General features: G+C 39.9%; 2 protein-coding genes across 4 annotated transcripts in view; one reads left to right on the top strand and one right to left on the bottom strand.

Annotated features, from left to right (window-relative positions):
• Nucleotides 1-3479, top strand: part of LOC124291132 — a 32760-nt gene extending 29281 nt beyond the window's left edge. For all 3 annotated transcript variants that reach the window (XM_046728040.1, XM_046728041.1, XM_046728042.1), the window contains one exon: nt 1604-3479. In XM_046728040.1, the coding sequence (XP_046583996.1) occupies nt 1604-2840 (1237 nt within the window). In that variant the 3' untranslated portion in view covers nt 2841-3479. The remainder of the gene's footprint in view (nt 1-1603) is intronic.
• A 2049-nt stretch (nt 3480-5528) lies between these two features.
• LOC124291148 lies at nt 5529-26281 on the bottom strand. The gene is made up of 6 exons (XM_046728072.1): nt 26126-26281; nt 7998-8169; nt 7602-7681; nt 6994-7059; nt 6515-6615; nt 5529-6175 (listed from the first exon to the last, which is right to left on the bottom strand). Exons 1-5 carry the CDS (start codon nt 26175-26177, stop codon nt 6542-6544), a joined length of 444 nt encoding a protein of 147 aa, XP_046584028.1. The 5' UTR covers nt 26178-26281; the 3' UTR covers nt 5529-6175; nt 6515-6541.
• Nucleotides 26282-27270: the final 989 nt, after the last annotated feature.

Genomic DNA, 27270 nt, shown 5'->3' with positions numbered 1-27270 from the left:
ATGGTATTCGATATATATGAAGTTGTAGGTAAGTTTCTTGGCAAATGGCCTTGTCAATATTCGAGAAAATGTTTTACTGTGTGCCTAAGTGAAAAAAATCAGCACGGATAAGGTGAATGAGTTGGGTTTTACGACGCGTATAGAAATATTCCAGCAATAACATCGCGGGGGATACCAGAAATGGGCGGCACACATTGCATCCGTGTGTCAAATAAATCGAACCCTTGGCGTGACGAGCGGACGCTTTAGCTAATAGGCTACCCCACCGCCTTTTGCAAGGAAGGACGAATGGGTTCCCATGGGGACGCCTATTTCTTACCTAGATGTCTATTCTCAAATTTGTCTCAGGTGTTAACCATGAGAATGTCCAATATTGTTTCCTCGGTGACATTTTCTGCCATTTCTGACAAATTGTTGTAAACCTTTGACGATTTCAATGTAACGATATGCAGGTCCCCACGTATATGACAAATGCCTTTGTTAGCTTTTATTGAACCTTAGGGTCTGTGTTAGTGGTATACAAATGTTAAAGTGTGAACCATAATTGAACTTCATCCTTTTCAGAGAATTAAAAATGTGTTTGACCTGATGTTTGGACATCAATTGGATTTTGGAGAACCATCGTATCAGTCTTTGCATGAATTCCAATCTGTTTACTCTCGAATACCTCCCGTGAAAGTCCGTAGTCATTAATATTTATTTACGTATTACGACCCACTGACAAACCTCTAGTCACCTTGAGTCGCCCAAGTTGAACACACTGGTATACGACGCTCTACCGGCATAGTGTGACAGTCTTAACTCCGTCAGAGTAAAGGAACGATTGTTATCTGGTATGCACATGAAAGAGATCAAATAACTTTTAAATCTTTTTGAGTGTCCACGAATAAAACAGCACCGTTGATGTATGTATAGGGTTTGAACGGTTGTGACATTATACTACAAATGGCTTTCTTCGTGAATATTTAAAAAATGCAAGTGCTTTGTGTATGGTATGCATATGATTGTATAGTGAAATATAAGCTGACCAAACCGCCATTGCAATCTACGTCATCAGATACCAATAACACATGGAGAGGGGTTGGGGTGGGGTGTCTGTTGGGTTGGGGTGGGGAGGGGGTGACAACCATTATTAGGAAAAAACTCTTAGGGCATACATGTTTGTACCTGATTCTCGTAGGAAAAAAAAATAGAAATAGAAATCTGAATTTTATGTTGTGGCTTATTTTATTAATTTCGAAATATTAAAACACCATAAGTAGTTATAAATGGTTATGACGTACATCCAGTCGCTTCACTTCCATTAAGAAGTATGTACTATCGAGCTTTGATCACCGTTTTATCCACAATCAAACACGAATGTCTACTCTCTTTTATAAGTTACTACTTTTCTCGTTGTCTCCATATAATCCTGGTTAGAAGGAAATTATATTTAAATTTGCTATTAGAATCAGACAGGATTCCGCAGCGATTCAAATCCGTCTTGATGTAGAACCGTATTTCTTTCTACAGAATGAGTGTTGGAGACATAAAATGTTATTGGATATTACGTATGTATTAGTGATATCTGGATGCTTCAATTATTCATTATAATGTGTTGTAGGTTGATGGAGCGTCCGAATCTGGACTCAAGGAAAGGCAAGCGACCACCCTGGGCCGCAGATGGGAAGTCCCATCACGCAGAGTATCTCAAACGTCTCACGAGACTTCGCGATCAGCTGGTCGACCAGGAGCAGACGAACCTTGCACAGGCCCTTGACCGACTTCGCATGCGGCAAATCAACAAAGAAGACGCCAATTTTCGTCTCAGATTGAGAGATTCCGGAACAAATCTGTATTCTCCTCGCAGACGTGCCATGGTTACAACTCTGGAGAAATTTAGGAAAATGAGACCCCAGAAAAACCCGCCTATGTTGTTTCCATTAGAAGGAAAGCAGCTGATAGAGCCGAAAGGCTCTGACACTCCACGAACATTTCTTCCGGAAGGTTCTGATGACGTGTCAGTGCCCGTCAGTTCACGAGTTGAGCAGACTGTCCAGCTGAACCTTCAGAGACTAGCACAGCCTATATCGAGCATTCCGAACATTGGCAGGAAAGCTTTAAAACGTGAAGACCTGGTTTTACAGAGTCACGGCATGGACAAAAGGACGCCCAAGAACCCGATGTTGAAGCATACCCACGCTCTTTCACAAGGAACAGCATTAACGCCACTGAATAGAGCCAGACAAATTAACGTGGATCTGGTTCCTGATTCTTTCAAACTTGAACCTCTCACTGAAGGCGATCAGATAGACATGGACAAACTCAGGAAGTACTACTACGTGTATTATCTCCCTTCAACTTCCGCTTCCCAAGATGGCGACCGATCGGATCTCAGGACTCCCAAAAGCACCGTGCGACAACGACGAGTTCAGGGCTACAGAGATAGTGAAAGATCGGTCGTGTCATCAAATGTGTCTCTACTTGATGATGAAGGGTATTCAACCAATGGGAAGACCTCTTTACCATATATAGAATCAACCGGAAGTGGAACTCTTCACTGGCATGATCATCCAAGATTTCCGGAAGACGTTGACATTCATGGTATGAGCACTGCGCATGACCAAGATTATTTAACCGGAAGGAGTTCGCGCGTGCATATTGTTGTCGACATGCCGGATATAATCTACAGCGCCCCTACCCCTGACGTCATTGAAGGAATGGAGGTTAAAAAGGGGGGATCACTCTCAAAGACTTACAAACAGAATGAAATTCGACAAAGAGAGTTACAGAACTTGATTGAAGATGTCAAGGAGCTTAATATGAGAACCGAGACATTGACAAGTGAACTATATCATTAACAGTATTTATGTATTACATGCATGTGGACATATCAGGCCCTTCTATATCAGTTTGTGATATGGTTATACATTTCAGGAATTTTGCTTCATTATATAGAGAATATGTCTAACCTAACAGTCAGAGTAAGGGCTTATGACAATATCATTTTGAGTAGAGAATGTATATAGATTTGATTTTGCTCAAAATCATCCACATTTCTGCGGAATAACATGTCCGGCGAAACCCGGATTATCGAATGTCCATTTGAACGATCATGGGTACATTGTAATGCCGAGCCGTCGTAAGAGGCGACTAGCGGGATTGGGTGTAGCCCGTCGACTTGGTTGACACATGACATCGTGTACAACGATAACCGATGCCATCACTGAATCGTCTGGTCCAGAATCGACTATTTACTGACCTCCGTCATGCAGCGCTTGCTGAGTTCGGTGTTAAGCAGTGCACAAACCAAACCATGTCAGATTGCATATTTTAATTTCCAAACAGTAGGAACTTCCAAACAGTTCTCGGAACTGATGGGTTGATGGATTAACGAGGTTACACTGCACTAAAAAAAATCACTGTATATTGTCTACAGTTGACATTGTCAGATCAGTGGCATGTTGCATGATTTAAAAATGAATAAAACTATAAAATTCCTGATCTTTGGTTCAAATTCCTTAGGTTTGCTTACGCCATACCCGGTCAAGTCATCATCACCAAGTGGAACACACCTTAAACTCGTATCCCTTCTGACTTTCGTTCCACACTGAGTCGTGATGATATAAATGAAGAAGGCGGTGTTAAACCACACGCATGTATCCCAGAACTACAGTAAACTACACGCTTCCGTCATTTAGGGCTTGTGCATTATAGATATGGCCGCTCGGAAGGTAAAATAACGTGGTTTAAGGACTTAGTAACAGGCTAATGCTACACTATAAGTTACAGGTGTAATACCTATGACTGAACGCTGTCTAATTGTCAACAATTATTTCGCCATGAACGGCAGCGTAAAAAATTAAACCATTAAAATATATTAGCAAAAACATGTTTTTTTTAAAACTAATTGTGGGCTTTACCTTTATAAAATAAATAAAATGGCAATATAACACATGTTATATTTGTGATTACACTTTCTCAGTTCGTAATAGTTTTATAATTGATTTAATATGTAGATCCAGTCGCTTTACTTCGGAAGCAATATACTGAGTAAATGTAGAAAAACTTTAAAAGCTGTGAATGTGTATAAGTACCTTGGACTTATGATGACGCCAAAGCCTATTTGGACAAAAGCATGTAGAACATTATCGAGCCAAGCCAGTAAAGCGTTATTCCCAGTTAAAGCTCTCATCAGATGCCTGAATATATCCGTAAATGAAGCTCTCAATATATTTGACATGAATATTGTGCCTATTCTTACATATGGAGCGGCAATATGGAGTTTCAATAAACGTGATGATATTGATCTTGTTCAAAGAAAATTCCAAAAATACGTTTTAAGACAAGGGTATAAATCTTCAAACTGTGTAGCATATGGAGAATGTGGGAGAAACCCACTATGGACTGTATATATGTGCAAATGTGTAAAGTATTGGCTCCGTTTGATAACACTACCTCCGAACAGATACCAATACCAGTGTTATAATATGCTTTTATCGATATCAGCCCGGAGACGTAACTATTGCACAAACATACGGAATCTTCTATTTAGTTACGGATTCGGGCATCAAACCGAAACATGAGTCTCATTAACCAATTCAGACAATGACCTACTTTTCAGCCGATCCGACTGTTCTCGTGTGAAAGTGAAAAGAGACACAACAAACAACTCTGGTTACACTCAATTCCAATTTCTTGTTACATAAGAAAATGGTATTTATAAAATAATTTTCATTTCAAAGTTTAATAAAATCGTATTTCTATAGTTAAAGTCTAGGTGTAGGCAGCATGTCGTTAACAAGACGTCACAGACTGCCCCTGTTTGAAGAGGTCGTACAAAATGCACAATTCATCTGGCTCACTGGTTACACCTGTTATGTGTCCTTTGCGCTTATAAAATGTATTTTTGTAACGTACAAAGTGATTGCTATAATATCAAGTCCGTACCAGATCCCCAAACTTTTCTAGCAGCCGAGCCTCGTTTTGAAATTTCCAGGATTTCCAGATTTCCGTTTGTCAGAGCACGCTGTTCCGTGTACGACAGAGATGTGAAACAGTTTCAACGTTCCAATCTATTAGTGCAATGGTGTTATAATTACGCAATCACATGAGAGCTTATCCTAAAATTAGTCGATTGAAATAGTACCTAAAAAACTCATGTCGGCAAGTATCACGACGGGGGACACCAGAAGTGGGTTTCACACTCTGTATCCATGTCGAGAATCGAACCCGGGACTTCATAGTGATGGGCAAACACTTTAACCACTCGGCTACCCCACCATCCCTTTCACCATGGAGGGACACAACAATGGGTGTAATTAAGTTATTGGGAATTCATCCCGGATCCTCAGCATGACGAGCTAACACTTTATCTACTGGGATACCTGTGCACCACCGTTTCGTGATTCGAACCAGAATCATAACTGCGAATGCTTAACTGTTGAGCCACCCGTCTCTCCATTACCTATGAAGATCAGTTTTAGAGATGGAATATATCTCTAAAAACAGATATTTCTTTGTAATGAACAAAACACAAACCAGGTAAATATATGTTAATATGTTTATATCTCAATTCAAAGACAGATATATACATACGATGTAAATTATTAAAAAAATAAAAGAAGGATTTTGATACGAGTTTTCTGTATGAGTTCAATGTGTAAACAACCATGTGTCAAAACATTATCGAAATTCCGGGTTTTTACAAGTACCATTAAGAATGCTACGAATATTCAGGATAATACCATATCGGACCTGCTTCACAGACCATCATGGGCCTCAGCGAAACCAACACAATTCCTCCTTTAATATAAACAAAAATGATAAAAATGACTACAAACATTTAGCATAGGTTCAGAGAAGGCACATATGCTATTATGGGTACAAATTATTGTCATATTATAATTGCACTAACAAGATTCGAAATGGAAGAATCTCGGGTATTGACAGAGCATTGTGAGGGCAAGCGTTGTGGAAGGGAGGTAACTCCGATTGACGCGAAGGGCTCCAGCACATGTTTGTTGAGGTAAAATCATAGACCGAGGCGGTCTCTTTACCCACGTGATTATATTGTGTAGTTTCTTTTCATTTTTGAGAAAAGAATTCTATCCGTCTAACGACTAACTGATGTTTACTCTTGTAGAGATTTTCTTGTCAAGTTGTTTCTGTGAAGCCTAAGAATCTGGGCGCCTTCCTGTGAGAACAAAAACGAAAACGTTCCAGAAAACAGTAGAGAAATGTACAAATGAGGCATCAGTTCGATTAGAAACAAAAGGAAAATAACAACAATGTTTTTATTGAATATGTAATCTTATTCTGATCGTTAAGAAAAATGAGCATTTGTCGTTACATATATCAGATGGATATCGCACTTTACATACATAAATAACACAATATTGAGTGAGTGGTACACCAGAAATGGGCTTCACACATTGTCCCCATATGGGGAATCGAACCCAGGTCTTCGGCGTGATGAGCATTTAACCACTAGGCTACCCCACCGCCCCTAAATAACACAAAAAAGTAAATTTACCTGCTAAAAGAACTTGTTGGTGTATGTTTAAAATCTGAAGATGGCGGCAATGAGGCAGGCTGCGAGAAGAGACATGCTTGCAATGGCGCCGGCTGCACCTCCTGAGAAAAACAACATCCAATCATTAAACAGAAAAGTTCGGTCAAATATAATCGTGAAAGGTTGAAAGGACCTAAGTAAAGTCTTAACCTTTCATTCAGATTCTATCGGACGGGGCTTTGGAAGAGTTTCATATTTGGTGTTGATCTTACAACGTATTTAAAGACAATGACAAAATGAATTGATTACATTCTTTTCAAATAGAATCGTTTAATATAAATCACATGACTTTGAGTTTTAATTACTTTTACTCTGGATACATTTTAATCTGAAATACGGCAAAACCACTGCAAAATCAAATTCACGTTCAATTTTAACCTTTCGTTTCACATATTTTGAATTAAAATTAAACTAAAAAAACAAATACAAGTTATGCCTACCGATTGTAGTGGCATCAGGGCACAACATCGCTAGCTCCTTGTATGTGCACTCAAACTGTTGGTTCTCTGAAAACAATGAATGTCAGTTGTGAAATACAACTTGTAATGGTATGATATGGCACTGGAATTGCCAGGAACAATTTATGTCCTGGTCAAGTGAAAGTACACTCCCGAAAATTAAATTTGAGTGAAATATTACAAATATTATGAAACCTTTATAGGCTCAAAACAGCCGCATCGTCACATACTTTTCATTCACAACTGATGTTTCCCTTAGCAATTAATTTCATAAACGACACTCTTTTCATATTGTAAATGCTATAAAAAATCCCTAACTATCCAACCTTATGTTGAGATTCCGGCTATCAGAACCGTAGCATGTATTTATGTGGAAAACAGGATCTGCGTGTACGATCTGCGTCACTCACTGACAAACACTGCAGCTCCCAATATATCCCAACAGAGGTACGTGTACATTAATCGCATTACATGTTCATTGCAATACAAATTATTTGCTAAAACACACCGTTGTTGATCCATTTCAAATATTCATCTAGTTATCGAGTTAAAGGAGCAGCTACATCTCATCAAAAGACAAGGTATCTTACTGAGTTCCTTGTCCATCTCCATCTCGCATCCCTCGGGGAAACCAAAAGCGTTGACACATTTGATCATGACGTTGAAGGATCTGCAGCAAAAAAACCCAACAAATTGTAACATTAAATACTCATACCACTTTCCACAGCAAAACTAACATTTAGTCTCAAACATAAAATGATATTACTTTAAAACAGACATTCACAAATCCAAAAGGAACCAAGGACTGTGCCAACTGATTCAAAACTTTGAGACCATTTCCCGAGGCAAGGGAGGTAATTATCCAGCTTTTTACGCGGAAACCTGTCCATCAGTTAACTCCCTTGCTTCGAGAAGTTGCTGTTTGTTGTATTAATTTCTTTTAATCTGTCGTAAAATCGTGATTTTGTTTTGTCAGGTGTACGTACGTGCAACTCTTAGACAGGATATCGGTAGGACAGGTAGTGTTGCCCGCCTCGATTAGGGCTTTACGGTCGTTCAAGTTGAGGACGTTGGCAGTGGAGAAGGCGGCAACACAGACGTCGAACTTAGCCTTGGAGAAAGTTCCGCAGTCGCCACTTGCAGCATTTGCAACGCTGACTGTTACCCAAAAAATACATAATGACAACATTTAAATTGAGTGAGTGAATTTAGTTCCCAATTAAATTGATGTTTATGATGAAAATGGTCACAATGATGAAAACCGTCATGGTGATAATGATTATATTGATGATAACAGTCATGGTGATAATGATCACAATGATGAAAACCGTCATGGTGATAATGATTATAATGATTTTGACAGTCATGGTGATAATGATTATATTGATGGTAACAATAATGGTGATAATGATTATTTTGATGATAACAGTCATGGTGATAATGCATTCGTGACCAACACGTGTTATTCCGGGACAAGCCGAATTGCGACTTGTGCCCCTCTGGAAGGATTTCATATTGGCGTAGGATCATCAGAACTACTTCAAACAGGAACGATAACTCTATTCCTGTTTGATTGCAATGGTACTTAATATCACCGAAGTACTCATACATTGTATTGCTGTTTTTGGTTTTGCTATTTATTCTAAAGAATTAAACCTCCTTGGTACAACTAAAAGAAAAATAACCCACATATTTGTTAAAGACATATTCTGACGTAATTATTACCAGATATTCACCTTAGATTTCCAATTATATTTCTGAAAAGGGTTTAATAATCACAAATGGGATTGTTTTATTGAATACGCGAATAAATTCTTTTTAAAAAAAACCCCGCTACATTAAATCCCAAAGCAGAAACTCAAAAAATAACTTTTATAATATTTCTCAAACTGAACATACTCCCAGAGAATTTAAATATATGCCCAATGTTAAAGATTAAAGTTGATTAGTTACATACAGATATAATATTATTGTTTTGAAACTCGTAGCGATATATAATTACATTTCCTAAAATTGTTGGAAACGCACGTACAATCTCCATAGCAAGCCCGCAAGATCGTCAGAAACACCCTCAGTTGGACCCATGAGAGCCATTATGTCAACAAACGCACGTGCGTGTATTTGAATCTCTCACCGTCAATCGCATGATTCTTATCAAAAACACCATAATAGGCAGCAAAATTCTGTTAGCTAAGTTCTTTGTATTTTCAATATGACGATATACATTTTTCATGATTTTTTAAACAATGACATAATGCCATAAACGATTTAAGTACTCGGGATTATTTTTATCAAAGCACCGCAGTCATTTACGCGCTTTCTGATTGGTTTGTCGTATTTTCGCACATAACAAGCATCGAGAGGGGGACGAGTCTTCTTGCAGGTTACGGAAAGGGGCGAGTGGTGACGAATGGGTGATAATGGTGATAACGATGATACCATTTTATTGTTTAATGAACTTTCCATCAATGCCCGAGCTACATATAGTGATGGTGGGTCTAGAGCTGGGTGAGACAATCCCGCGATTGACAACGTGAGCATTTGGGATACGATTACATATACTAACCAAGTCAGCGAGGTTGACCAACGCATCCCGTTAGTCAATAAAAGTCATAACACCAAGTGACGATGATTTGAGTAATAAAACGACAAATATATGTGGTGATGAAAAGACTGTAATGATTGTGGTGATGAAGACTGTAATGACTGTGGTGATGAAGACAGTAATGATTGTGGTGATGAAGGCTGTAATGATTGAGGTGATGATGGCTGTAATGATTGTGGTGATGAACACAGTAATGATTGTGGTGATGAAGGCTGTAATGATTGAGGTGATGATGGCTGTAATGATTGTGGTGATGAACACAGTAATGATTGAGGTGATGAAGGCTGTAATGATTGTGGTGATGAAGACAGTAATGATTGTCGTGATGAAGACAGTAATGATTGAAGTGATGATGGCTGTAATGACTGAGGTGAAGAACACAGTAATGATTGAGGTGATGAAGGCTGTAATGATTGTGGTGATGAAGACAGTAATGATTGTGGTGATGAAGGCTGTAATGATTGTGGTGGTGAAGACTTCAATGACTATGGTGATGAAGACTGTAATGACTCTGGTGATGAAGGCTGTAATGATTGTGGTAATGAAGGCTGTAATGATTGTGGTGATGTAGACAGTAATGGTTGTGGTAATGAAGACAGTAATGATTGTGGTGATGAAGGCTGTAATGATTGTGGTGATGAAAAGACTGTAATGATTGTGGTGATGAAGACAGTAATGATTGTGGTGATGAAGGCTGTAATGATTGTGGTGATGAAAAGACTGTAATGATTGTGGTGATGAAGACAGTAATGATTGTGGTGATGAAGGCTGTAATGATTGTGGTGATGAAGACAGTAATGATTGTCGTGATGAAGACTTCAATGACTGTGATGAAGACTGTAATGACTGAGGTGATGAAGACAGTAATGATTGTGGTGATGAAGGCTGTAATGATTGTGGTGATGAAGGCAGTAATGATTGTCGTGATGAAGACTGTAATGATTGTGGTGATGAAGACAGTAATGATTGTGGTGATGAAGGCTGTAATGATTGAGGTGATGATGGCTGTAATGATTGTGGTGATGAAGGTTGTAATGATTGTGGTGATGAAGGCTGTAATGATTGAGGTGATGATGGCTGTAATGATTGTGGTGATGAACACAGTAATGATTGAGGTGATGAAGGCTGTAATGATTGTGGTGATGAAGACAGTAATGATTGTCGTGATGAAGACAGTAATTGAGGTGATGATTGAAGTGATGAAGGCTGTAATGATTGTGATTGATGAAGACAGTAATGATTGTGGTGATGAAGGCTGTAATGATTGTGGTGGTGAAGTCAATGATTGTGGTGATGAAGATGAAGGCTGTAATGATTGTGGTGGTGAAGACTTCAGTAATGATTGTGGTGATGAAGGCTGTAATGATTGTGGTGATGAAGGCTGTAATGATTGTGGTAATGAAGATGTAATGACTGTGATGTAGATGAATGGCTGTGGTAATGAAGACAGTAATGATTGTGGTGATGAAGGCTGTAATGATTGTGGTGATGAAGGCTGTAATGATTGTGGGTAATGATTGTGGTGATGAAGACAGTAATGATTGTGGTGATGAAGGCTGTAATGACTGTGGTGATGAAGACTGTAATGATTGTGGTGATGAAGGCTGTAATGATTGTGGTAATGAAGGCTGTAATGATTGTGGTGATGAAGACAGTAATGATTGTGGTGATGAAGACAGTAATGATTGTGGTGATGAAGGCTGTAATGATTGTGGTGATGAAAAGACTGTAATGATTGTGGTGATGAAGACAGTAATGATTGTGGTGATGAAGTCTGTAATGATTGTGGTGATGAAGACAGTAATGATTGTCGTGATGAAGACTTCAATGACTGTGATGAAGACTGTAATGACTGAGGTGATGAAGACAGTAATGATTGAGGTGATGAAGACAGTAATGATTGTGGTAATGAAGGCTGTAATGATTGTGGTGATGAAGGCAGTAATGATTGTCGTGATGAAGGCAGTAATGATTGTGGTGATGAAGACTTCAATGACTGTGATGAAGACTGTAATGACTGAGGTGATGAAGACAGTAATGATTGTGGTGATGAAGGCTGTAATGGTTGTGGTGATGAAGGTTGTAATGATTGTGGTGATGAAGACTTCAATGACTATGGTGATGAAGGCTGTAGTGGTTGTGGTGATGAAGGCTGTAATAATTGTGGTGATGTAGACAGTAATGATTGTGGTGATGAAGGTTGTAATGGTTGTGGTGATGAAGGCTGTAATGATTGTGGTGATGAAGACTGTAATGGTTGTGGTGATGAAGGCTGTAATGATTGTGGTGATGAAGACGGTAATGGTTGTGGTGATGAAGGCTGTAATGGTTGTGGTGATGAAGACTGTAATGGTTGTGGTGATGAAGACTGTAACGATAAACCATTCAGAACAGCGGAATGCGTAGGCGTCTCCTTCAGAATGAACTTATCTCAAGCCAAGTTGACTAAATGCACTATCTGGTACAAGTCTAGACTAACTCTTAGTCCTTGATATATATTGATAGAAACAAAATACTACCTACAAACTGAAAACGAGAAGCAGCGAGATTCCGGAACGTTAGTGAAACATACACTTGCTTCTTTTGGGGATGTTTAGGGCTGGGCGGAGGAGACATAAGACTCTGAGATAAACAAACAAGCGCATGTTGGTAGACCTGGACTCCACCGAATGCTATACAGTCGCTGTCTTACCCAACCTATTGGACGAGAGTAACACTCCCGGTGCAGAGGCTAAAAAGTGCCCTATAGAATACAGATCCATGAAAAGACAAATATAGTCTCTAAACATTCCTACATCCAAATAAATACAGACGTGTTTCATATTTATGTTGTATGCTTGAATAAGATGTTGCCATACGTTATAGTGTCAGAACATTTTTTTTTAAAATACGTCACGCATAAATAACCTGTGACCGAAAAGATGACTAATATATATGATAAGACTGTCACGCTGTACAGTGTGTGTTGCTAAAGATTGATGACCTGTCATGTTTGACACCTGTACGGTGACACGAGGTAAACACAAGGTCAGCTTCATAACCTCAGGGGCTTGTAACGCAAACCCACCCCAAAACACAAAAACCAAAATACCAAAAAAAACCCAACCAAACAAAACAAAACAAAACAAAGCAAAACACAAAACAAAAACAAAAAGAGTATTGAGGTATACAGTTGAAGCTTATTTCTGGTGTGAATTTTGCTGAAATATTGCTAAAAAAAAGGGCGTAAAACCAAATTCACCCACTCACCACGGTGGATAGCCTAATGGTTAAAGCGTCCCCTCGTCACACCAAAGACCAGAGTTCAGTTCCCCACATGGGTGCAAAGTGTGAAGCCCGTTTGTGGTATCCATCGCTGTTGGTTAAACAACTTTTTATCCGGGTGTGATAAATTATCATAAGAGTTAGTCTGTTGATTTCATGTGACTGTGCAATTTGTTTTGTTGCAATTATTAGATTTTGTGTTAGTGAGCAATTCATCGGCTTCAAATTAAATCAAACCGACTGTAAAAGGACCTTAAAACGCTTAATTTCCTAAAACTGAGGCAATCAAGGCGAGGGCAGTCATTCTAGACTTAAGTTCGTCTCCCATTGTAATAATTCTTGAAGGTCTAGGGTACAAAAAGAAATACTCTCACTATCAGTCTATACAAGGAAGAAAACAGTTCATTAGCATGACTGAAAATGTTATCGTAATTCATGACATCGTTAATCAGAACACCTAAAAAGGAAACTTCATTGTCAGCAGTGCAAATCGCAAGGAGTGAGTGAGTGAACATGGTTTTACGCCGCTTTTTAGCAATATTCCAGCAATATCACGGCGGGGGACACCACAAATGGGCTTCACACATTGTACCCATGTGGGGAATCGAACCCGGGTATTCGGCGTGGCCAGCGAACGCTTTAACCACTAGGCTACCCCACCGCCCCTGCAAATATTAAAGACCAGAGGGCGTTTAGTTGAAAATATGTCTTTGCTACACGGACCCGCTGACCAAGTCCGAGATACTTAGAACTAGATTTGTACGCACTTTAACAAATGTTTCGTGACAACAAGCCCTGATAAAAATACAACCTTCCCACAAGGCATGTTGAAGCCTTTGTCCTTCTGAGGGCGTGTCAGTTTTAGCTATTCGAGACGTGTTTGTTCACAAAAAGGTGACTTGACGTAGGCGCATCTCGCATGTCATGCCTTTAAGTCACCTAACCTGTTTTAGATGACAGACGAGACACCTTCGCGTCTTCTTCCCCTCCACTGCTGTGTAGGTTGTGAAGGTATTGTGTTAAGTGGTTAAACTACTTCAGCGAGTTGAAATACGGTGAGATAATGTTATTATGACTAACCATTTCATTTCATGCTTTCCGCATAAACATACATACTAATATGTATACATACACACATATACATGTATACCCATACACGCACATACTCACTCGCCTTACTCACGCTCACGCACGCACGCACGCACACTGGAATCGCTCGTTGAACATTACGTCTTGAAGTATGACCAACGACAGACTAACAACTAGTCTCTGATATGAACATATTTTACAGATAAAACAGTGCATAATAAAAACATACAATAAAATGAAAAGGAGCCCTGAGACATGCCACATATACTAGACTTGCATCAGCTTTCTTGGGTATATTTGTTTCAGGGTCTGTATGGCAGACTAAACCAACGACTCTGAAGACCTTCATTTTGAAACCCTCAAAGGCCCAAACCCATGACGTCATCTGTTTATGTGCTCCTCGTCTCTAATACCAACGATTAGACTACGCTGAGTCTCTGAATATATACAATTTTGATAGAAACAAACAATTCATTTCAAATGAAAAGGAACCCTGGTGAGATGCGAGAATCAGATCTGAGGAAATCTAGATTTGCTTCATGTAAGGCCCAAGCATTGTAGAAAGGGAAATGAATGCGGTTCAAGGACTGTACGACGGACTATAGGCGATAAAATATGGAAAACGCTAGCGGATGCTGCACTGAAGACAAGATGAACCCTATGGTCTCATGTTAACAGCCTAAAGCAGTTCTCCATGCAGCGACGGTAGCGGTAGCATCGCTGTAGCCTTTGAAGTTGTCAAACGGATGCATTGATGAGGATGCCAGTTTCCGGAGAAAATGGTTCTTGGTTAAAGCTTCAGCTTACACGCTTCATTAGTCTGTCTCAAGGTACCTTGACCGCATTAATTTCCCCGTTGCCTTGCCCTTTCTGAAATGCTAAAGCCCTAAATGAAGCAAGTCTAGATTTCCTCAGGTTCAGGATCATCCCCCGTCTCACTGGAGCACCTTTTCAATACAAAAAAGTGTTTGTTTCTATTAAAATTATATGTATATTCAGGGACTAAGCGTTAGTCTAGCGGTTAATGAACAACGCTTGCTCCCAGTGCCAAAAAGTATTTACGTAACCAAGTTGGAATTGTAGAAATTGTTCATGTATCACATTATTAACTTGTTGAGTGACATAATTGTCACACATAGCATCCTCTTAGGTCACAATGTCACACAAGAACAATGTCATTGTGTCAATGTCGTGAGTGAGCGAGTTTGGTTTTACGCCGCTTTTAGCAATATTCCTGTAATAACACGACGGGGACACCAGAAATGGGCTTCAAACATTGTACCATGTGGGGAATCGAGCCCGGGCTTCGGCGTGACGAGCGAACGCTTTAACCACTAGGCTACACCACCGCCCCTCATCATTCAAGAAGTGACTAAACATGCGTAGTCGTCTTCGAAGTTCAAATTGATCAAAGAATATCAGCTTCTGTTATATATTTACGTGGTTTAAACATATAATAGATATAGCAGTTACAGAAAGGTATTTTACATTGATGTTCGTGAAACGGCGTTTCTAGTGGTCAGATCGAAAGAAGGCTAGATTGTCGATACGGCGTTTAACGCTCACTCACTCGGAAAATGTAACATGCTACGCGACCTTTTCCATCATTAACATTCTCAGCTGCTGACAAGAACGACTGATGAGGATAATAAACATGTTTATGACAAGGATAGTTCATGGAGTACTCCAAGATCGATTCTTTGCTGTGGGCAACACGATATGAGGTCTACCTACAACGTGTAAGTACAATCAAAGAATGTCATACAATCCGTTATGACAAGATAATATTCTTGAAACTTGGTTCCTTGAAACAAAACAGATGTTTTTTCAAACTACCGTTATCTTGGATGATTAGATTGTACATTTAATCCATGTGTATGCGTCAGTAATGCATCATTTCGAGTAAGAGATTGAGTGCGGTTTACGACCTTGACATCCACGGATGAAAGACGCTGAGATGTTGGCCTAGAGGGTAAAGCGTTGACTCATCAAGCCCAAGATCTGGGTTCAGTCCTTTCATATGGGAACTGTTAATCTGACGTGGCATTCACAGGATTATTATTCATCTGTCACGATAACAGAGTAAACACAGTTATATGAACGAATCGGGCTGAGCTGACATATTTTAGGTAGTTTATATGAATCCTCCATTTGGTGTCCCCGCCGCGATACAGTGTGCACGGGAATATTGCCAGATGTGGGTGAGTCAGGTTGGTTTAATCCCCCCCCCCCTTTTCTGTAGTACTGCAGTCATCACTATGCTTCGGTTTGAACTGAGCGAATATGGTTTTATGTCGCTTTTAGCAATATTCCATCAAAATCACGGCGGGGGACACAAGAAACGGGCTTCACACATCGTACCCATGTGGGGAATCGAACCCCGGTCTTCGGCATGACGAGGGGGCGCTTTAACCAATCAACGCCCCTCGGTTTGAATTGGGACAAAATCATCCTTAATTTGTGTAGTTCAGAGCTGAATTAAAATGAAAGGAATTAAAGACAAACCCTAAGGAATAACGCTTACCAACCATGACTAATATACGGCGTGAATCAGTCCTTAACCACATTCACCCATTCACCTCACGTATGCCACTATCACTGTTATGACACAACACTGTTTTTCTATAAGGTTACTATAAGGCTACCGTATTGTAAATCGTGAAACACGTTTGCCAACGGCAAACACGTTCCACCCACTGTTTTTTCCAAACACGTCGGGAAAAAATCCACACCGTTAACAGACGACCCTGCCCGCGTTAATTATCCAAAAAAGCGAGTGTTATTTGACTTGGACAAACCAAACACCATCAAGGGCAATGAAGTGACCGCCAACCCGGACTCAACACTCGCCACGCAGGCAGTGTTTAAACGTAAAGTATGTAAACATAGTTGGATGGTTACACTGGCGTCACTGCAAGAACAGGTTTCATCAACATACCAGCATATTCATCACCGGCCAGGTGAGATGAACAAGACCTTGCCACAACCTGGAAAGGCTATATGGAGATGAGGCTAGCTGGCCAAGCTTGTCACGTGATGGGAGGGGCATGGTATTTATATACTTCAAGAAGAGTGTTATGTTATTTTGGTGGGGTTCACGTACTGTCTGAATATGAACTAACTGGAAAGGTGGGAGTACAACCATACCACGCATTACTAAAGGAACATCATGGTAATTATTGGACATTTTGGGGTCAAGTATTACTGAAGGAACGTCAGGATAATCAGTTGACACTATGGGGTCACGCATTACTGAATGGACATCATGATAGTTACTGGATACCATGGGTCCCACATTACTGAATGGACATCATGATCACTTAAGAACACTATGGGGTCAGGCTTTACTACAGGAACGTCATGATAATTAATGGATATTAGAGGTTTACATTACTGATAGAACGTCTTGGCAATTAACGGACTTTATGGGGTCAAACTTTACTGCTGGAACATATTAAGAGTTAATGGACATTATGGGGTCACGCTTTACTGCTGGAACATATTGAGAGTTAATGGACATTATGGGGTCACGCTTTACTGCTGGAACATATTGAGAGTTACTGGACATTATGGGGTCACACTTTACTGCTGGAACATATTGAGAGTTAATGGACATTATGGGGTCACGCTTTTACAGCTGGAACATATTGAGAGTTACTGGACATTATGGGGTCACGCTTTACTGCTGGAACATATTGAGAGTTACTGGACATTATGGGGTCACGCTTTACTGCTGGAACATATTGAGAGTTACTGGACATTATGGGGTCACGCTTTACTGCTGGAACATATTGAGAGTTAATGGACATTATGGGGTCACGCTTTAGCTGAACATATTGGAACATATTGAGTCACGCGTTACTGCTGGAACATATTTAATGGGGGTCACGCTTTACAGCTGGAACATATTGAGAGTTTGGACTGCTTTACTGCTGGAACATATTGAGAGTTAATGGACATTATGGGGGGCTGGAACATATTGAGAGTTAATGGACAATATGGAGGTCACGCTTGCTGGAACATATGAGATTGACATTATGGGGAGTTACTGGAACATATTGAGAGGAATGGACAATATGAGGTCACGCTTTACAGCTGGAACATATTGAGAGTTAATGGACATTATGGGGTCACGCTTTACTGCTGGAACATATTGAGAGTTAATGGCTTTACTGCTGGAACATATTGAGAGTTAATGGACATTATGGGGTCAAGCTTTACTGCTGGAACATATTGAGAGTTAATGGACATTATGGGGTCAAGCTTTACTGCTGGAACATACTGAGAGTTAATGGACATTATGGGGTCACGCTTTACTACTGGAACATATTGAGAGTTAATGGACATTATGGGTTACTGCTGGAACATATTGAGAGTTAATGGACATTATGGGGTCACGCTTTACTGCTGGAACATATATTGAGAGTTAATGGACATTATGGGGTCACGCTTTACTGCTGGAACATATTGAGAGTTAATGGACATTATGGGGTCAAGCTTTACTGCTGGAACATATTGAGAGTTAATGGACATTATGGGGTCACGCTTTACTGTTGGAACATATTGAGAGTTACTGGACATCATGGGGTCACGCTTTACTGCTGGAACATATTGAGAGTTAATGGACATTATGGGGTCACGTTTTACTGCTGGAACATATTGAGAGTTAATGGACATTATAGGGTCACGCTTTATTGCTGGAACATATTGAGAGTTAATGGACATTAAGGGATCATGCATGTCACATACTTCCAACTTCAGGGGAAAAGATGATCCACAATATTTTCCCTACTGCTTCGCCCTCCCTGCAATGCTTAAGCCCTAAATGAAGCAAGTCTAGATTTCGTTAGGTTCAGGAATCTCCCATCTCACTGGGGCTCCTTTTCAATGTAAACGGGTTATTTTATGCTATCAGAATAACATATATTCAGAGACTAAGCGTTAGTAAGGGAAAAGACTACGGGCGTGTGGCTATGACAAATCATAAGGCTGGGCTAAATTTTCGTAAAGCGGATCCAGCGGCAGGCACGTCTTAGGGACACAGTCTGGAGATACGTAGAAGTAAGAAATGTTTGTAGGAGAAGCCAAACTGAGAGGATGTAACACCATCCGCTTTAAGGTTTTGGAGATCGCCAAATCGTTCAGAAGTGTATTTTCGTTTATGATATCTGAAACTCAGAACGATAAGCGCGTTATGGCACTGCAAATACCATTCTTACTTGACACCTATGGTGGAAATATGTTAAGATAGTTACACACATCATTATAATGGTATTTGTAAGTGGTGGAACAGACGCGCTTCAAGCATGCCAACAGCCGTGCTCAACACTATGTCAGAAACACACACGTCAATGTACTGGTCGATTCTTGGCTTCGTCCAACCAATTCACATTTAACGAAACGATGATCTATACACATTGTCATGTTACTTTTTAAAATCGATTTTCCAAAAAGACAGATTTTCTAGATTTGGCAGTATAAATATGCACCATATCTAACCGGGGTTCTGTTACCGCCCTACTACTTAAAATGCCGAAACCGATTGCGTTAATATATGAAAACAAACTGAAAAAACCCAGTCCTTCAATCCAACAAACACTGACTGGTTTAGCCGGCCCGAGCCCATAGCAAATTTTACGCAACAATATGGCAAATTATATATCGATACATAAAATGTACATATCGTAAAACAACCCACGAAATATTCCACCAGCTATATGTAAAAGCGATATTCCATAATATTGTAAGTCTCTCTATCCATCTATCATTTGTCTATCCATGTCTCTATCCATCCTAGAACCCGTGTGTCTATTTTAGTTCCATGCAGTCTGCCTTCTAACGGCCAACAGCTGTTTGTTTAAACCTTGATTATTCCTGATGGGATTTACATGCGGTTATGTCTGGCCTGCGCAACCCGGTGCAGAGAGTGTAAACACGTTGCTTGCTTAACCTGTGCGTGACAGCAACGACCGGGAAGACTGCACCGCTGAACGCAGGCGTCGACGGAAACTAAAGTGTCTCGTGAATGTTACTTGTATGAGGTCCAGTTAGTGAACAATGAGTTAGTGAGTGAGTTAAGTTTTATTTAGCAATATTCCAGTAATGTCACGGCTGGGGACACCAGATACGAAGAATCGAACCCGGGTCTTCGACGTGATGAGTGAACGCCTTAACCACTAGGCTACACCATAGCCCCTTGATTAACAATGCATTAGTAGACGGAGATCATCATTGAAGTTTTGTTATTGTTAAAATCATTAGCTCATAATTAACGCCTTTATAATTATGCTTAGTAGTGTTGTAACTGATTTAACCACAAACCGATCAATTGTGTTTTGAAGGCATGACAGTTATAACCGTGGAAAACATTTGACGTCCTCCTTGAAATCGACAAGCGGCGGTGACATGGCGACAAGAGAAGGTACGCCCTAGGACCACGTGACGCGCAGGATGACATAGACAGTTAGATTCTCAAACAAACCGGTTATTCGGCTTCCTAGACCCTCCAGCAGGAGAGTAAGTTAACAAATGAATAAAATACCGAGCTAAACGTAATTTTAGCATTGTTGGACATCAATAGCTTTTATTTTGTAGATAGATTTTTTGAAATAATATTGTTATTAGGATATTGTATTTCTGGGATTAAATATAAATCTAGCTCAAATATCCTTTTTATTTCGCAATTACAAACTATAACGACTTTGATTAAAGCATAAATGTTAATATGTATTTGATATGATTTAGTCCAAAACAACATATTTGGGAACTTCTGATAGTATACTTTTGTAGAGTAAAACGAGATATTTCTCTCTTCACAAGAGCCACTTTCACCTGACTGTGAGTCATATAAGCTTTTGTTTGAAGAGACAGATTAATACTTCAAGACATGACCGAAACACATATTTTGGAACTTCTGAAACTATAATTTCGTGGAGTAAACTAACATATTTCTCCCTTCACAGAGGCCACTTTCACCTGACTGTGAGTCATATAAGCTTTTTGTTTGAAGAGACAGATTAATACTTCAGGACATGACAGATAGTATGTCGGTGATAATCTGACACTCATGTCCTGGCACGGGGAAAAGCATGCGGAATGTTACATACATGACAGCAACAGGTCACGGTGTAATTTATGCAGCGGGTGTAGTTCAAGGTCACACGCTAGAATACATCTGTCGTGACTCCCATCATTCGTTCAGAGTAATCAATTTCAGCACGGTAATTATCGTCAATCATCTTGTCGTTAGATCAATTATCCAAAGAGCAGAATGGTTTTGCTGGGATGCTGAGTTTAACGTGATTATCATTAAATACTACATCGGATGATGCTAGGTAATCATCATCATCATCATCATCACCATCACCATCACCGTCACGCATCAGTTTTATAACCGATGCCATTAGGCAAGAATCAGGCGCGTATCAAGCCAATATTTTCGTGTAAGCCCGATAGCTTGCAAAGCTTTACATTTTGATAGTATTGGGGGCTTGCCCATCCGTTTTAGCAACAAGCATGTGTAAGCCCGGGCATTTTTTATAATGGTAGCTACGCCCCCAAGAATACTTCCCAACGGTTCTGAGATCAGTAAATATATGGGACAAACCATTCACTTATGGGGTAAGGGAGATTTCAAGACCCAGTTGTCGTTGAAGAAAAGGAAAGAGCCCACTCCGGCCCCCTCCCTAGGTTCCAAATACATTCTTTGATCCTTTAGGTTCTACTTTCGTGACTGCATGCTAGAAATTAATACTTTGACCTATTTCTTGACTCTAATACCAAACATATTTGCTATAATCTCCCGCTGTACTAAGGGTACAGGGATAGTATATCACAAGTAACCATCGACCATGCGCATGCATGGCTGTTTTCAAAGCTAGCTAGGTATAAATAGATGCTAATATACTGCTACCTTCCTTCGTAAACACGGATAAAATAGTGATAATTATCAAGATCGGTATTCCCATCGAAACAGTCATGGTGCACTCGGTAGAGGCTCCAGCGCTTTTCCAACATTACCTTGGTTACCAAGGCAACCAACCGGTAACGAGGGCTCCTCCACATCGACAGCTTTTCGATAAATTGGCAAGGGCCCTGAGTACACTGACGAAGGATGCTGTCACTGTGGGAGAGACGTTAAAGTTGACCATAGCTACTTGCCTGTGTACACAGGTGTTAAGTAAATATACATATTTTTATCTCTTTCTACATCAAAACCGCAATCCTGTCAATTTTTTGTGGAATTTAAGTGTAAAAGTTTGTGTTTTTCGTTTTAATCACCATCGCCTGAATTTAATGTCTTTGACAGTTATGAATCATGTATCTATTTATTATCATTATATCATTATTATTATGGAGGCGTTAGGTGGGTTGGTTGGTGACGGGTTGTTAATGTTTTTGAACGATTTGATTAATTGCTATTCCACGTGAAAAGATGCAAGATTATTTTTGTGGAGTTTGACCCGTAGGGAGTGAGTAAGTTTGGTTTTATGCAGCTCTTAGCTATATTCCAGCAATATAACGGCGGGGGACACCAGAAATGGGCTGAACAAATTGTGCCCATGTGGGGATTTGAACCCGGGTCTTCGGCGTGACGAGCGAACGCCTTAACCACTAGGCTACCCCACCGCCCCACTTATTAATAGATCTTGAACTGGAATTAAATGGATGAAAATAACACAATCATACGCCAATCAGTCAACTGTATTGTCGATCTAGCTCCAACAAAAATGGTGTAGTATCTAAAGTAACTTTCCCATCAATGAAATCGTCAATCCGTCAGAGCCCCTCACTTGTAGACATTAACACAAACCAATCAATAGCTGTCTACTAAACACGAACCAAAGATATAAGATAATTGCACAAACGTTGCAATTACGCTGCCGTGCTATAAAATTAACCCCTCTACATGATAATCACTTTTCCGGTTGTTCGGTAGGACCAACAATTGGGGAGTGGGGAATGCAGCGAAGAACAATACATGAGCATGTTTTACAATGAATGAATGAATGAGTTTAGTTTTACGCCGCACTCAGCAATATTCCAGCTATATGGCGGGGGTCTGTAAACAATCTAGTTTGGACCAGACAATCCAGTGATCAACAGCATGAGCATCGATCTGCGCAAGAATGAATGAATGAATGAATGAATGAATGAATGAACGAATTACCCACCTCAACACACACATACGCGCACACAGCTCCCTAGACTATTGCTTAGTCCCTGAATATATATAAATATATATATATATATAAATTGAAAAGGAGCCCCGGTGAGTTCGGAGATTCAGGACCTGGGGAAATCTAGACTTGCTTCATTTAGAACTGAAACATTGCAGGGAGGGCAAGGAAATAGGGAAAATAATATGGTTCAGGGACTGTGAGACGGACTGACGGACTAACACACACACACACACACACACACACACACACACACACACACACACACACACACACACACACACACACACACACACACACACACACACACACACACACACACACACACACACACACACACACACACACACACACACACACACCAGTATATATTGGTTGACCTTGGGAGACCGTAGGGGTAAAAGTCAACGGGGTCGTTCCACAAAGCTGCCTTAGTCGTAAGCCTGTGTTCCAAGTGTTCATGTAATTAATGATGCTGTTGTCGCTGCGTCAAGCCCCGGGGATAGAGCGCTGACTCACTGATACATTTCCTGTTTACTATCGAGATAGGATAATCTTTTCCGCGTGAGTGCGCGCACATATCTAGCCAAACACGTCCCCAGGCTAAATGAGGAACATTCTTGGAATTCAAGCTGGAATCGGAGTCTTCTTGTTGGGGAGATATAACGGTGTTACGTTCTCTTGATCGTTTCGGGTTTTTTCCGATAAGACCCTTATCAGTTTCTTAAAAAATGAAAAACTTTTTTATTGCTACCGTTGGACCTACTAAAACAAAATAATGACTTATGGTATCGTTTGGGTTAGGCTCTTAGTACTGAAGGTTAATTTATATTATTTTTTTATTATATTCAGTGTATTATCTCCATAAAAGACAATGAGATTACTGTCATCTTCGATCTCGTATAGTTTGTGCAATGCTTAATCGCATATTCAATACACAATTTCAATCACTGACCACATGCAATTTGAACTTAACACCTATCAGGCTATACACCATAAACAAAACGCATTGAGTTATGGCCCAGGTTCGGTCTCTGTCACATTATGTAATTACACAGACAGGCAGGTGTGATACTTGTACACATGACATGTTATGATGTCTGTTGATTGCAAAATGTTATACACAAAAAATGAGCATGTATTTACAAAACCCAACATCTCTATATATACACACACAATGAGCTGTGAGGGCGGCATCTGCAAATGAACCAGCCGTTACACTTGAGTGCACACCCACCCGCTCTGACTGGGTTTCGGTATCCCGGCTGCTTCGTTTCTTGGGAAGTAAACCCAAGTACAAAATATTACACTTTTGATTTGCGATTGTACGCTTATAATTTTGTTTTTATGTTTCTTCATAACCAGCAATGTATAGTATATGTCATGAATAAGTGATAATTGTGTTTTAATTATGTTTGATATTTTGGTTGCATGTGACCTTTAAGCTAAATCCATAAAACGAAGAGCGCTTTGGGCGATGAATATGCGGGAATGTAGCATACGTTGAAACACTTGTGTTCGTAAGAAAGTCAAGTGGATCGGGAACATTCCTCCAAGCAAGGCCGTCTTCAGTTTACACTGTGACACTTTCCATTGTGTCACGAGTCAGAAACAGATTAAAATTATTGATAAGAATACTTACAAACAGTATATTCAAATAGAGCCCTTAACAAAAATGCCTTGTCTCGACTCAAAATAATGTTTGTGTAAGAGGATAAATAAATGCATAGTGAATGCATAATAATACAAATGTGCTGCAAAAACGAAACATATTATTTATTGTGAAATAATTTAAACTTAGAGTAGAAAATATAATGAGAGAATGGACACCAGCTGGGGATGAAAGAAACGGACAAGGACGGCTTGTTTGCACTGGCATTTTAGGATAACACCGATAGTCTGTCATACAGACCCTGAAACAAATATATCCGAGATAGCCCATGCAAGTCTAGAATATATGGCAAGTCTAGATTTCCACACTTTCAGGTCTGAAAATGAAGTCTCAGGGCTCCTCATTATATTTTATTTTTTTAAAACTATGAACTGTTTTTTCTATAAAATATGTTCATTACAGAGACTAGTTGTTAATCTAGATAAAACCTTGCAAGAATCCTAGCCATGCACTGCGTGAATTGAGGTCAATTATGTGTAAACAGCTGATGTAGTCGCAATTCTTAAGCGGTGACGTCACGTGTATGTAATGACTGAGTCCAAAGCAACATAGGTTCAGTTTATGTACAATGTCAACAGAGGCCGGCAGAAGGCAGCGCCTTGACGCAGACCAGTACACAACAAATGGTTTAAAATCTCCACAACTGTACTTGTAGTTTGTGCTTCCATCAAGGTTTGATCGGACTGTTCACAAATCTTGACGAGAACGGTAGAAATAACGATGCTGGTTATAGAGATTGGTTTGGGATGTCATTATTACTTTAACGTATGACGCATTAACCTGATTTTCATAAGACGAAATACACACAATCTAGTACGCAAAAAGGTTGTATGTTAAATTTCAAACTCTTTTTATTCATTGTTTGATGGGCATTCTTGAAGTTGGTGAGTCAATAATAACGCTTACAACTTTATGGATTTACAACTTGTTTATTGCATAGAGCCTCGTTTCGGTGTAGATTCTCACACCGTTATCACTTTTATGCTTGAAAACAGTGTAAGAATGTACATAAACTTCGCTCTGTGCATTAACAAGAGAGTAGTCTGTTTCCTCACATGAATAATATTGAGCTATTTAAAAATATTCGATTTGGTTTTTTAAACAAATTGTATTATACAGGTATGCACTTCTGCCAAATTCTGATCGGTCGTTTGAACCAACCGGAGTCTCAGATGCATGGCTGACGCCCTATGCGGGAAGAGCGGCGACCCTGTATCGTTAATCAGACGTGTGTTATTTAAACATGTTTCTGAAGCTGTATATGTTTTTAAATTCAAGTTGCGGGTAAAAGCAGAAAATACTTACAGTAAAGCACCACACAGAGAGCTGAAAGACCGAGAGCCATGATGGACTGCATTGTGTTGCTGGAGATAGAATACCTTGTCTTCCTAGTGAACCTGTTGCTAGATACTGATTCAGGCGAGGTTGCGCATCTCTTTAAGCGCCTTGAATTCCGGTGTCGATGGAGAGAGCTCCCCGTGAGAAATGGTTCTCACATGGGCGATTCATGTTGTTTCCAAAATGAACATATGACCTTCCCGGCCTATTGCATTAAAATACAATTTAAAAATGTACGAATAAAAACACGATTATCGTTGTTTTTAAAAGTTTGTTAAGATTAGCGGTTATCGTAATAGGGAAGTCATTTACATACGGTCAGTGTTTTTTGTTTTTTTAACGTTTATGATTTATTGCATTCGATCATGTGTTCGTTGGGTCTTTAAAAGGCTTATACGAAACTGAAAAGTAAGGGATTTTAATATTTGGGAGGCGTAGTATTTCACATCTACATCACGCAGTAGGCCATAAGAAACCTGTGAAGTTCCGGATCAGAATTGATCTTCAGCAACCCATGCTTCTCGTAATATGCGACTGACAGGATAGAGAGGTCAGGCTCGCTGACTTGGTTGACACATCTCATCGCATCCCATTTGTCAGATCGATGCTCATACTGTCGATCACTGGATGGTCTGGTCCAGACTCGACTATTTACAAACCGCTATATAGCTGGAATATTGTTGAGTATGGCGTTAAACAACGCACAAAGGTTATAAGGAGAGCGTTCCTGCCTACCACCATGAGCGACAAACAAACATCAAAATTTCCGATGCTGACAATGATATGAACCTCGACTGCGCAGCCGTCATTGCATCGATGATAAACACAAAAGATTAGCACTGTGGATCGTCCAGAGCACATTAGAGAGACTACAGAAACCTGTCTGTCCATGTTAACATAACACTTGGCACTGTAATGAATGTTTGCATTTTTAACATTTGCAATGTGTTATTACCACTTCATTCTGTGCGTTGTAATGCCATGATGTATGGTGAATAAAATATACATATAAAACAGTTTTCTTTAAATGACTAGTGCAACAACAGTTCAGAGCAAACACAGGTCACACGCACACACGCACACACGCACGCACACACGCACGCACGAACACA

The sequence above is a fragment of the Haliotis rubra genome, unplaced genomic scaffold (genome assembly GCF_003918875.1).
Source record: "Haliotis rubra isolate DU_JTF1 unplaced genomic scaffold, ASM391887v1 Scf483, whole genome shotgun sequence".
Classification (NCBI taxonomy): Eukaryota; Metazoa; Mollusca; class Gastropoda; order Lepetellida; family Haliotidae; genus Haliotis; species Haliotis rubra.
The sequence above is the reverse complement of the archived record's forward strand: the minus strand, read 5'-3'. Positions and strand labels throughout refer to the sequence as shown.